Source organism: Xyrauchen texanus, chromosome 48, assembly GCF_025860055.1.
Source record: "Xyrauchen texanus isolate HMW12.3.18 chromosome 48, RBS_HiC_50CHRs, whole genome shotgun sequence".
Classification (NCBI taxonomy): Eukaryota; Metazoa; Chordata; class Actinopteri; order Cypriniformes; family Catostomidae; genus Xyrauchen; species Xyrauchen texanus.
Window position 1 is genome coordinate 4719112 of NC_068323.1, and position 12992 is coordinate 4732103.

The 12992-nt window shown below is 37.2% G+C and overlaps 2 protein-coding genes across 29 annotated transcripts; both read left to right on the forward strand.

Moving 5' to 3' along the window:
* The first annotated feature begins 1418 nt into the window (after positions 1 to 1418).
* Positions 1419 to 11994, forward strand: LOC127639390 (myb-like protein X). Its single transcript, XM_052121373.1, has 6 exons — positions 1419 to 1502; positions 4198 to 4542; positions 6300 to 6638; positions 6750 to 6911; positions 7055 to 7080; positions 10846 to 11994. Exons 1-6 carry the CDS (start codon positions 1466 to 1468, stop codon positions 11110 to 11112), a joined length of 1176 nt encoding a protein of 391 aa, XP_051977333.1. The 5' UTR covers positions 1419 to 1465; the 3' UTR covers positions 11113 to 11994.
* On the forward strand, positions 7599 to 9048 carry LOC127639410 (uncharacterized). 28 transcript variants are annotated; one of them, XM_052121406.1, is made up of 5 exons: positions 7891 to 8002; positions 8115 to 8226; positions 8275 to 8386; positions 8527 to 8666; positions 8751 to 9048. In XM_052121406.1, the coding sequence occupies exons 1-5, from the start codon at positions 7904 to 7906 to the stop codon at positions 8933 to 8935; spliced, it is 648 nt and encodes a 215-aa protein (XP_051977366.1). In that variant the 5' UTR covers positions 7891 to 7903; the 3' UTR covers positions 8936 to 9048. The 28 variants fall into 28 exon arrangements, 24 of the variants coding, with proteins under 24 accessions (XP_051977382.1, XP_051977366.1, XP_051977368.1 ...); XM_052121408.1 differs by having other exon boundaries at positions 8275 to 8330; XM_052121417.1 differs by having other exon boundaries at positions 8275 to 8302.
* Positions 11995 to 12992: the final 998 nt, after the last annotated feature.

Consider the following 12992-nt stretch of genomic DNA (forward strand, 5'->3'; position numbering starts at 1 on the left):
GCATCATTAGCCTTGATGAGGACAAATTAAACAGTACAAACACAATTAATAGGAATATGTATCTCCAATAACAGCGCTGCAAGTGGAGGTGGGAGAAATGCCCATGTGTATACATACGCAAGTTAAAATTAACAATGAATTATTGGATTAATATGAAAGACACACCCAGTTAAGGAAATACTAAAAGAGAGCTGGGAGTATGGGAATAATAATATAATACGTTTTGGTTGGACAGCAAATAAAGAGGTTATGAATTTGGGAATTACAGATATTTCAGTTAGTCCAACCATTGCACCAATATACCTTTGTCCCAATATACCATTGTTCCCCATGGCTCAAGTCGATTTCCATCTGCAATCTAAAGTTAAGAATTGAACATATAAACATAAGGAAGTTATTGTACAGCAGTATTTAAATCAGGAATACTCTTCAATGCTCCACATATTCACAGATGTTCAAAGGATCCTACATCTGGAAAAACAGCTGCAGCAGTATATAATAAGAGGTTCAAAGTCCGTACAACAGAACTAATAGTGATTTTATTAGCTGTGTAATGGGTGGAGGAAGTTTTAAATAGTCTGAATCAAGTTTTAGTATATGAGATTCTTACACATCTGCTAAGAAGTCAGAAACTGGGGATGATCTTGAGATTTCTTTGGGTACCAGCACATGTGGGAGTACAAGGAAATGAAATAGTGGACAAACTGGCTAAACAGGCAATGGATCATTAGGATGTTGAAGTTCATATATCACTCAGTAAAGAAGAGATAAACTGAAGAATAGGTCTCAATAATAGGAGAGAAGATACAATTATCACACAATAGGACATTCTGGCTTGAATCATTCATTGTTCAAAACAGGGAAACATCAAACAGGATGATGCTTGACATGTGGTGAAGCAGAGACTGTTGAATATGTTTATTACATTGTGTCATGTTTACAAGGGAAAGAGAGCAGATATTAAATACAATGAGAAATATATAGATTCAAACAAATTCACCTTACCAACCTATTGAATTGTGCCTCAGGACAGTCAAAAATACAACGAGAAATACTTAATTATCTCAGGAAAACAGGATTTAATAAACATATTATATAAATTATTATTATTTATTTCCTTCTTATTAATGCTTCACACTCCAGTCCAGCTGGTGGCCGTAATACACCATATGCTGACCTATGGTTAGAGGATGTCCATATGTTGACATATGGTGTATATTAACAATATTAACAGTTTAATCATCTTTAATCAATCACATTATCGGTTTACCGTTTGCATCCCTATCGTAAACAAACCTCAGTCACCAAAATGGTTTAAAAGACTGAGTCCACTCGGATCTACTGAAGGCGTGTTTATGTCCAGATACATAAAATACTTTCACTTCCCATTATTTCAAGCAGTCAGCTGCTGAGAGACTGTCGACAACATTTCAACTTTCCATCTTCATGTATTCTCGGTTTGAGAATGAGGGTTTTGTTGATTTGGGTTTTGCTCATAGACGGTAAGACACTTATATACATTTATAATCGATGATGGATGAAAGTGAAGCAGTTTGTTTTGATCATTTTAAATTCCAATCCAAAGTGTTCCTCACGTGACCGTCAATGTCTTTATCTCGTGATCAGATAACGATTAGATGTTTGTTTAGAAATGTAATCAAACTCTAAACTACATTTAAAATGATATATAATCTACAAATAGGATAATTCAGATGTTTTTATTTTTATAACTTCACTTTTGTTTTAGAGATTTCTCAAACTGAAAATGATAACAATGACGGTGATCCATGAAATCATCATCATTTATGTAAAATCTCCCAATTAAATGTAAAAAGCAATTAAAGATGGATAAATGTCATTCCTTTGGCCTCAGAAACATTGTGTAAGATAAATACTGCTTACTTATTTTTTTTGCCTCTTCATCACTGAACTCTCGAAGCAGAGACGTGCACAGACATTTTGAGGGGCTCAATTGAAAAATCGCACTTCTCATAATTACGTATTTTTTTACTTTTTTTAAACAAAAAGTATATATATATAAACACAACTTTGACTTCCTTTTAAAAAAAATATTTAAAAGTTAATTTTATCTTCCTCAAACTCACGCAATTGTTTCATTTTCAAAAGATGTCTACAAAATAATCAGTTCACACAGAAACCATGGTCTCCTTAGTATTCAATTTTTAAAAAACATTTATTAGGCTTCAAAAAATAAAACAGCTTTTAATTTAAGTGAACTTCAAACAATCCTCACATAAACCCATAATAAATGTCATATTTACCTGTGCCCTTCCTGTCTAACAGGACATACAGAATTGAATAAAGTTATCAGACAGTCTGCGCTGCATAAATGATAAATTATATATAGACTAATCCTTATTAAAGCTACGCAAGGTCTTTAGTCAAGAGCAGCGAGTAATTTTCTCTGTTCTCTTTGTTCTTTGATTAACTTTACTGACAGAAAGCTTTATTGGATGCTGGCCCTTTAAGAGCAGCGGATCTCACACGCGCCTCATTCTCTCACAACTCTTTATGTCCATCATAAGACTGCTCTTATGTTATGAAGACACTTGACAAACGACATTTTGGCATAATTGTGTGTGTTATTGTTCGTTTACAGTATTCCACCCACACACACACACACACACACACACACACAACTAACCAACAAGCCAGTGCTATTCTTTAACGTGAACAGGATTCGTAAATGTGTGTCACTATACAATGAAACAAATGCTTTTCAACAGGTGTCTGTAGAATTAAGAATTACATAAATGTGCAGCAATTTGTACAAATAAAGTCATGTTTGTGAGTATAAATGTTCTGCTTTGTATTAAAGTGTGACAATTTCCGCATGCAAAAAGGAATCCGTGCATTTGTGGATCAGAAGTTAGTTGTGTGGGTGTGTGGGTGTGGGGGTGTGTGTGTGTGGGGGTGGGGGTGTGGGTGTGGGGGTGTGTGTGTGTGTGTGTGTATGTGTGTGTGGGTGTGGGTGTGTGTGGGTGGGTGTGTGTGTGTGAGTGTGGGTGTGTGTGTGTGTGTGTGTGTGTGTGTGTGTGTGTGTGTGTGTGTGTGTGTGTGTGTGTGTGTGTGTGTATGTGTGGGTGGAATGCTGTAAACTGCGAAAAGGAAGTCTCAAAATCCAAATGAACCGAACACGATCGATTCAAACAAGATGTCAATAAATGCACGCGTGTCTTCTGATCCACAAATGCACGGATTCATTTTTGCATGAGCAATTTTTGATTTATTAATGTAGAACAGAACATGTTTATTAGCAAACATGTCTGTATTTGTACAAATCGCTGCACAATCATTCAATCCCGAATTCCACAGATTCAAATCAAATGGCATTTGTTTGTGGTTAGTAAAATACATTCAGAACATTTATCTAGTAAATGCATAATTGTGTGTGCATTCATTAATCATATTGAGATTAATATCATTCCATAAGCTGTGCGCAAACAGGAATATATATTATTTTTCAAAAAAAAAAAAAAAAAAAAAATCACCCCAGAAAAAAGGGAATAAAAATAATTCTCTCCAAGAATAAAAAGGGCAGGTGCTCAAGCCCCTTTTGATGTCTATGTGCCTGTCTCGAAGAACATATTTCGTTTTCAGTTGACCCGGGTAATACTGTTTGGATAACACATTTATAATAAACTTATTTGTAAACTGTTTGCTATTTAAATTAATACCTTCAATACAAAGTGTCTCATTTCTGGTAGAGTGTTAGAGGACATCACAAACTGTTGAATTATTGTTTTCAGGGGTGCTGGAATGGTCTTTATCACTCTATTGTATTCTCTAATTGGGCATTTGAAATTACATTTATCACAAAAATCTCCGTAGTACATCAAATTACCAAAATTATCCATCAAATGTGTTTCTGCCCATTTTCATTTTTCCATCCAAGTCCCGAAAAACAAGGATTTTCTGTTACTCAGAATATACCTGTTGTTCCACAGGGGTGTATTGTGTGGTGTAAAATTAAGTTTAAACATTAGGTTCCAGTACAGAAGAACCTGCTGATGGAAATCAGATAGTTTTACAGGTAGTTTGTATAAATCATAGTCACAACACAATAGAAAATACATTACACCCAAATATCAGGTGCCACTTTATGCAGCTCAAATGGGTCACACCAAGGCATTGTTCATCACTCCACATGTATGTTTTTCCCTGATGTGTCTCCAGGTGTGTTTGGTATTGATGAAATGAAGACTGTGTCAGTGATGGAGGGAGATTCTCTGACTTTACACACTGCTGTTACTGGATTACAGAATGACAAATCCAATTTTATTAAATGGTATTTTAATGGCATCCGTGTAGCTCAAATCTATGGAGATCTCAGTGTGTTCTGTACAGATGTGAAGTGTCCAGGTGGTTATAATGAGAGATTCAGAGACAGACTGAAGATGAACAATCAGACTGGATCTCTCACCATCATGAACATCAGAATTACAGACTCTGGAGTTTATCTACTATGGATCATCAATGCCATCAGAGAAGAAAAGATGTTCACTGTCACCGTCAAACCTGGTGAGTCATTTAATGAGTGTTTAAAAGCAAATATGATTTAATAATCTTCACTTTACCTGTATATTAATTCACATATAAATATAATCTCTTTTAAAAACACATGATTATCACAATATCATTACAAAACAGAACAGCAGATGTTTAAAACTAAAGTGTCTTTACATTTTTAAAACCGTTTTAGTTCTGGTGGAGATTCGATTGATCAGTTCTAATCCAGTAACACAGTTTCTCATTATGGTGGTGGTGTAGTGGTCTAAGCACATAACTGGTAATCTGGTAATCAGTAGGACACTGGTTCGAGCCCCACAGCCACCACCATTGTGTCCTTGAGTAAGGCACTTAACTCCAGGTTGCTCCGGGGGGATTGTCCCTGTAATAAGTGCTCTGTAAGTCGCTTTGGATAAAAGCGTCTGCCAAATGCATAAATGTAAATGTCATCACACCCTCTTTGGCGCCTTTAAGTCACTATGGATAAAAGCATCTGCCAAATGCATAAATGTAAATGGACTCTTTTATTTATTCTTCATTGGGGTTTTAGTTCAAAGTTCAGAGGGTGTGATGACATTTACATTTACATTTATGCATTTGGCAGACGCTTTTATCCAAAGCGACTTACAGTGCACTTATTACAGGGACAATTCCCCTGGAGCAACCTGGAGTTAAGTGCCTTACTCAAGGACACAATGGTAGTGACTGTGGGGTTAGAACCTGTGACCTTCTGATTAACAGCCCTGTGCTTTTAGCCACTATGCCACCATCACTCCATATGTATGATGAAGAATAATATGAACAATAATTGTATATTATATATTGCTACTTTCTCTGTGCTGGATTTAGATGATGTGGCAGTAAACGTGGTTCTTTATGCTCCACTGTCATCTTTTGACTAACAGACAGTCCAATTTTATCCAACTTCTTGGACAAACCTAGACACACATATATCTAGGGACAAACAATTTCAGTGTAATGAATTAAAAGCAGACATACATTAAAATAATTGTCATAGGTTCATATTGTTAAGACTAGTTTATTATCTTCCTCCAGATGCCAGACATCGTTGAACTGTGATTTTGCGCTCCTTCAGATATTTCTGGATCTGAGGGTGCCGGTCGGTAATGATGCAGTTTAGCATCACACCTTTTGCCTCCATAACCTCATCACAATAAATAAATCAGGCAGAAAAGAAACAACAGTGAGGTTTTAGATTTATATTTGATTATTATTTCAAGTGCCTCCACAATTAATATTGTCCACTGTGGAATTAATGATATTTTAAACACCATCAGGACATTGATTGACATTACCTGTGTCTCAATCATCTCCCCTGCTTGTGAATCAGTATTTAGCAATTTGCATTTGATTACCTGATCAGTGCCTGGACTACTACATTTGGGAGCTTATTGAGAAGCACCAATTCTCTTAATACATAACCATGTGCTTGCACTGTGTGATTGTGTAATGTTAGGGGTCAAAGTCAAAGTCAACTGCACTAGCTGAATGTCCAGTATGGTTAATATGTTACTCTGCAGGTACATCATGGTGTAGCTCCCATATTTTAGAGTGGCCTAAAAATGATAGACTACACTTCACACAATATATTAATATTACACTCGAGAAGATATTGTTAATCTGTGTATGTACTGATTTGAATAACAGCATGCTAATAATGATACACTTGGTCTCATAATAACGTTCTGTCCTCTACTATGGTGGAGGTTTATTCACCCAAAAGAAGAAACTGTTCATGTGTGTTTCAGGAGTGTCTGGTGCTGAAATGAAGATAAAGTCGGTGATTGAAGGAGATTCTGTCACTCTACACACTGATGATACTGTAAAACAGGGAGATGTTGTGATGACGTGGTATTTCAATGACACTCGTATAGCTGAAATGAATGAAGATCCCAGTAAGAGCTGTACAGATGTGACGTGTGATGAAGGTGCTGAGAGATTCAGAGACAGACTGAAGATTGACCATCAGACTGGAGATCTCACTATCACAAACACCAGAACTACAGACTCTGGACTTTATCAACTAGAGATCAGCAGCAGTATCAGCAGCAGCTTCAGCGTAAAGAGCTTCAGTGTTAATGTCAGCGGTGAGGACGATTTCATCATTTAATGCAGATAATCAGATCTTCAGTTGTTATAAAGAGCTGATGATGATCACATTCAGTGACACTAATGACTGTCTCTCTTCATCATTACAGTATCAGACATAAAAACTCGTTCTTCATTCGACCAAAAAACTCCAGATTCAGGTCTGTCTTCTGCTGCTGTAGCAGGAATATGTGTTGCTGTTGTTCTGGTTGTCGCTGTAACTGCTGGTGTGATTTATAATCGGCGTAAGATCTCAACACAAGGACAAAATGGCAAGTATTACATACAGCTGATATAAAAGAGAACATTTTGAGATTAAATGGGTAAAAAGAGTCTTTAAATATGTGAATGTTTATTTTCATAGTCAAAACTAACTGACAAATAAAATGTGTTTAATTGAGTTTTTATTCAACAGATATGGAGATGCGGCACAATGTTCAGGTAAGATACTTCAGTATGTGCATTACATCTTTCTGTCTCTGAATTTACAACAGATTCAGATCAGTTTGATTTCATCTGAAGCGTCTCAGAGATTATTTTCTGTGTTTTAGACAGTTTAACACACATATTCAGTATACGATACATCAGGCCCAAATATTGATATTGTATCTTAAATGTACGCTGTAAACTGTGTTACTTTATTCTCATCTTTATATTTGTATCAAGCTCAACTTTAATGATTTATGCCAAAACAACAAACAAGCAGAAAACAAACATGAAGTAAAAATCATTGTCAATGTAATGCAGTAATTCATATTCATGATTAATGAGTCTTTGAATTTCTTTCTTCAGTAGGACACATTTGAAGAAAAATATCTCAGCTCAGCAGGTCCTTAAAATGCAAGTGGATGAAGATCAAACATTTGAAGCTCCAAAAATCACAGACAGTCATCATAAACATCATCCATACGACTCCAGCGGCTCAATTAATGTCTTCTAAAGCGACACGATCAATTTTGGTGATCATTATTTTCACATTTAAATATGTAAGCTCTGCAGGTGTCAGTCAAACATGCGCGTTCTGCAGGTGTCAGTCAAACATGGGCGTTCTGCAGGTGTCAGTCAAACATGCGCGTTCTGCAGGTGTCAGTCAAACATGCGCGCTCTGCAGGTGTCAGTCAAACATGCGCGTTCTGCAGGTGTCAGTCAAACATGCGCGCTCTGCAGGTGTCAAAGACACATGCGCGCTCTGCAGGTGTCAGTCAAACATGCGAGTTCTGCAGGTGTCAGTCAAACATGCGCACTCTGCAGGTGTCAGTCAAACATGCGAGTTCTGCAGGTGTCAGTCAAACATGCGCGCTCTGCAGGTGTCAGTCAAACATGCGAGTTCTGCAGGTGTCAGTCAAACATGCGCGCTCTGCAGGTGTCAGTCAAACATGCGCGCTCTGCAGGTGTCAGTCAAACATGCGCGCTCTGCAGGTGTCAGTCAAACATGCGCGCTCTGCAGGTGTCAGTCAAACATGCGAGTTCTGCAGGTGTCAGTCAAACATGCGAGTTCTGCAGGTGTCAGTCAAACATGCGCGCTCTGCAGGTGTCAGTCAAACATGCGAGTTCTGCAGGTGTCAGTCAAACATGCGCGCTCTGCAGGTGTCAGTCAAACATGCGCTGCAGGTGTCAGTCAAACATGCTCTGCAGGTGTCAGTCAAACATGCGAGTTCTGCAGGTGTCAGTCAAACATGCGAGTTCTGCAGGTGTCAGTCAAACATGCGCGCTCTGCAGGTGTCAGTCAAACATGCGAGTTCTGCAGGTGTCAGTCAAACATGCGTGCTCTGCAGGTGTCAGTCAAACATGCGAGTTCTGCAGGTGTCAGTCAAACATGCGCGCTCTGCAGGTGTCAAAGACACATGCGCGCTCTGCAGGTGTCAGTCAAACATGCAAGTTCTGCAGGTGTCAGTCAAACATGCGCGCTCTGCAGGTGTCAGTCAAACATGCGAGTTCTGCAGGTGTCAGTCAAACATGCGCGCTCTGCAGGTGTCAGTCAAACATGCGAGTTCTGCAGGTGTCAGTCAAACATGCGCGCTCTGCAGGTGTCAGTCAAACATGCGAGTTCTGCAGGTGTCAGTCAAACATGCGCGCTCTGCAGGTGTCAAAGACACATGCGCGCTCTGCAGGTGTCAGTCAAACATGCGAGTTCTGCAGGTGTCAGTCAAACATGCGCGCTCTGCAGGTGTCAGTCAAACATGCGAGTTCTGCAGGTGTCAGTCAAACATGCGCGCTCTGCAGGTGTCAGTCAAACATGCGAGTTCTGCAGGTGTCAGTCAAACATGCGCGCTCTGCAGGTGTCAGTCAAACATAAACGTTCTTCAGTAATCAAAATAATTTTGAATGTAACTGATTTAAATTGTAACTATAGTGGAATACAGTTACTTATATTTTGTATTTTAAATATGTAATCCTATTACATGTATCCCGTTACTCCCCAACCCTGAATATAACTTACAAGAGTGTGGCAAAGGGCACTTTAAAAATAATCTGTATCTGCCGATCTTAGTGTTAAAAAAATCAGAGATCATATCGGCCTCAAATTTCCTGATCGGTGCACCACTAGCTTAATATCCAGTTATTGCCTCTAATTTCAAATAGCTACAGACATTTTTTTTTAATTTAAGGACTGCTTGGCCTGTAAAAGAGCAAATAAACATCTTTTTGATGAACTTTCATTCTTTTTTGTCTGTTGCTTAAACAATGTAAAAAATTCTTAAAGACTCCAGCGGTTAAATTAACGTCTTCTAAAGCGACACGATCAATTTTGGTGCAAACAATGATCAATATTTGAGTATTCATGTTGGCATGTTACAGACGTAATCTCACGTTCTCTTCTCAGTTGGGACATTCAGGATAAGCACACAAACGCACCGTTGTGAGTAAAGAAACAGATAAATACAGATCTAACCCAAAACCAGTGAAGCTTCTGTTCAGTGTTCCTCCTTTTCATTTGTAAACAGCTGCTCTTCCGTGTGTCTCACAACACGATTATATCACACGCGTGTACCGCTGCTGACCAGAAGCATCATTTACTGTTAAAAAGTACTTAAATATTTATATTTGTGCACTAAAATTTATCGTGTCACTTTTGAAGACATTAATTGAACCGCTGGAGTCGTATGGATGATGTTTATGATGACTGTCTGTGATTTTTGGAGCTTCAAAAGAGAAATCTGCATCCACTTGCATTTTAAGGACCTGCTGAGATATTTTTCTATTTTTCTTCATATTTGTTCTGCTGAAGAAAGAAACAATTACAAAATATCTTGAGTTCTGGCAAACTCTCCACAAACTCGCCTCTCATTATTTTCACATGTAAATGAGCTTGTGATTCACCGCAAACGTTTGCCAGAAGTTTCTGCTCTTCACCGGTAATGAATCCTTTGGCAACTATGAACAATTTGCCCCAAAGTCACAAATATAGATTTAATCACATGCAGGATATAAATATCAGAATATAAGTTTAAATGCTCATTTGTGATCTCAGGAATGAAATTATTACTAATGAAAGTGTTTTTATATCTGTAAATGTATTTCAACATGTTAGATTTGATATTTCTGATATCTGAAATTGATTTTGTTTCTTTTAAGGTTTTAATTGTTTTAATCAGGAGTAAATGAAAGATAATTGTGACAATAAAATGAGAATTATATTTTTACTGGTTGAAATTTTTAATATTAAGAATTTACATTTATATTAGTGTAAATATAATTACTGATGTGACAATATTACACTTCACTATTCATAATTATATTCCTGATATCAAGAATTCTCTTTTTAACTGGAGAAAATATAATTATGATATTTAATTCATATCCTGCACATGAATACATTTGGAAAGGGGGTTTGAGATTCATTAAAGTTTAAACAGATAATTCAGCAGCACTTTATTTTACAGTTCTGTTCTACATTTACTTACTACATAATTACAACAACTCCAGTAATGACTAGATACTAACCCTAACCTAACCGTAACCCATATTGAGTACATGTAGTTACCTCATATTACTCAGTACTTTCTTGTGTAAGTACACTGAAAGTACACATACTGTAAAATAAAGTGCAACTGTTACTTTCTCAGTCAAATGAAACATTTCAAAAAGACTTTATTCACTTCAACAGTAAATGTGTGTTGTGTAAGTTTGAGCTGTTTTCTGCCCTTCTGAATCACAAATCCTGTTCATTTCTTTGATCTTCTGTGAATCTGTGTTTTCTTACAGGAGGATGACGGAGAGAATGAGACTCATGTGATGAATGATGAAGGACAGGAGAGAGAACAGGAAGAGAGAGAGGAAGAGAGAGAGGAAGAGAGAGAGGAAGAGAGAGAGGAAGAGAGAGAAGAAGAGAGAGAAGAAGAGAGAGAGGAAGAGAGAGAGGAAGAGAGAGAGGAAGACAGAGAGGAAGAGAGAGAAGGAGAGAGAGAGGAAGATAGAGAGGAAGAGAGAGAAGAAGAGAGAGAGGAAGAGAGAGATGATGCAACTGAATGACTCGACAACAGTTTGTGCTGCTGCTGCAATTCCTGCTTCTGTTCCGGTATAACGCTGCTCTGATCGAGGATCAGTTTCCCCACCTCAAATCCAAACCTCACTTACTATTGAGAAAAGGAAATCTGACTCGAGATCTTTCTCAGAATTTTGCTGCTGTTGGAAAGACTTGATGCTTAATAGACAAATTATTCAGTTTTACTGACATGAAACAAGAATCACAAACACACTTTCTCTAGTCTTGAGTTGATTAATTCAGAATACTGAAACTTTCTGAACAGTGATGAATGTGTTTCATCAGATCATCTGAAGCGCTTCTCAAACATTTCAGTTCCAACATTTGATCAAATAAGAAGCAAATAAATGTTCCCTTTAATCTTTTATTTCACTAAAGCAACACACACGAGCCTCAATGAGTAAAATCAATGTGCCTGAAGTTAATATAAATATACAATCAAAACCCTCATCTATGCATGTGATTATATTAATGATATTTATACTGTAGTTAAGATAAAACCTGCAGTCAAATCAAAAACATAAATTATAAATATTGCCTTTAATCTCGTGTTTGTTCTGGAACTGATTTTCTCTTTAAAATGTTTTTAAATCACTTTAGTTTGATTTATTCATGTGGGTCATGCAGAGACTTCTGGAAACACCAGATTTATTTATTTATTTAACCGTAATTTTAACAAGTTTACTGTTAACATCTGTATATACATGTGTGTGTATGTATGTATATCATATTGTGTATTTTCTATTTAGTTTCACTTTACTTTATTCTATTTTTGTATTAATATCTCTGTCTTGTTGTTTTTGCACTTTAAACTAATATCAGCAAGACAAATGTATTGTATGTGTTTAAGTGTTCTTGTGCAATAAATCTCATCCTGATTAAAATGTTTATTTTCTTGTTAAACATGATATACATTTTTACCTTTAATCATATGATAAAATCAAACTTTTACATCTAAATAATTGCACGTATTGTTAATTGTTTAGTTTTTACTGTATTTGTTTTGTTAATTCTCCTGAACAGTTCAACCCAGTTAACATAGTCACATTGTGACGACATAAACAGATCGGATCATGTTGGTTGCGGTGACAAACCAAATTACATTGTACCGCATGAACAGGGTTGTTGATCTGACATGGAAGAAAGTTGGGATGATTTGAGAGTAAATGACAGAATTTGGGTGTACTTTTCCTTTTTATAAAACAGTTCTGGTCCTCAAATCTGATTGGACAAGAGATGTTTCATGAGTGCTGATATTTCAGAACATCAGCACTCGGACGCTTCACTGTTTGTGTCACTCCGCTTGTGTTTGTGCCGTTCTAAACTATAAGAGCAGCACAGATGTGTCTTTTAATTTCTCCTTGTGACATGAAGTCATCGGATTACTACATCATAGCTGGGAAATACAGTTAAACTCACAGCTTCAGCATTAAGGCAAATCACAGCAGAGAGACACAACTGACTGAGTGATGACACACACACTTACCTGATACTATTGGATACTGGCGTGTCCACTTTGGGAAATATAAACATTTAACATGACAGAGGAGAGTACACACAGGATATCAGGAAATACTCAGGGGACCCACCGCTCAGACGACTGTTTTTACAGAGAAAACAGGATGTGTTTGACCACAATTTCACTATCATAGCAGCTGACTAAAGCCCCGTTCACACTGTCAGCGATTTGTAGCTGTTTTCAATGAGAGCTGGCGACTTCCGGTACACGAGGGAAAGCGAAGTGATTTAATAACATCAGATTTGTCATTTCGTAATCTAGTAACAGCAGTGTGTAAAGTCAGAGAATCTCCCTCCATCACTGACACAGATGTCTTCATTTCATCATCACCAAACACACCTGGAGACA

Coding starts and splice junctions, on each gene's coding strand:
- LOC127639390 (XM_052121373.1), top strand. CDS start 1,466: ATGAGGGTTTTGTTGATTTGGGTTTTGCTCATAGACG. Junction 6,912..7,054: donor CTCAACACAAGGACAAAATG/GCAAGTATTACA, acceptor TTTATTCAACAG/ATATGGAGATGCGGCACAAT. Junction 7,081..10,845: donor AGATGCGGCACAATGTTCAG/GTAAGATACTTC, acceptor GTTTTCTTACAG/GAGGATGACGGAGAGAATGA.
- LOC127639410 (XM_052121402.1), top strand. CDS start 7,904: ATGCGAGTTCTGCAGGTGTCAGTCAAACATGCGCGCTCTGCAGGTGTC. Junction 8,227..8,302: donor CAAACATGCGCGCTCTGCAG/GTGTCAGTCAAA, acceptor CGAGTTCTGCAG/GTGTCAGTCAAACATGCGAG. Junction 8,667..8,750: donor CAAACATGCGCGCTCTGCAG/GTGTCAGTCAAA, acceptor CGCGCTCTGCAG/GTGTCAGTCAAACATGCGAG.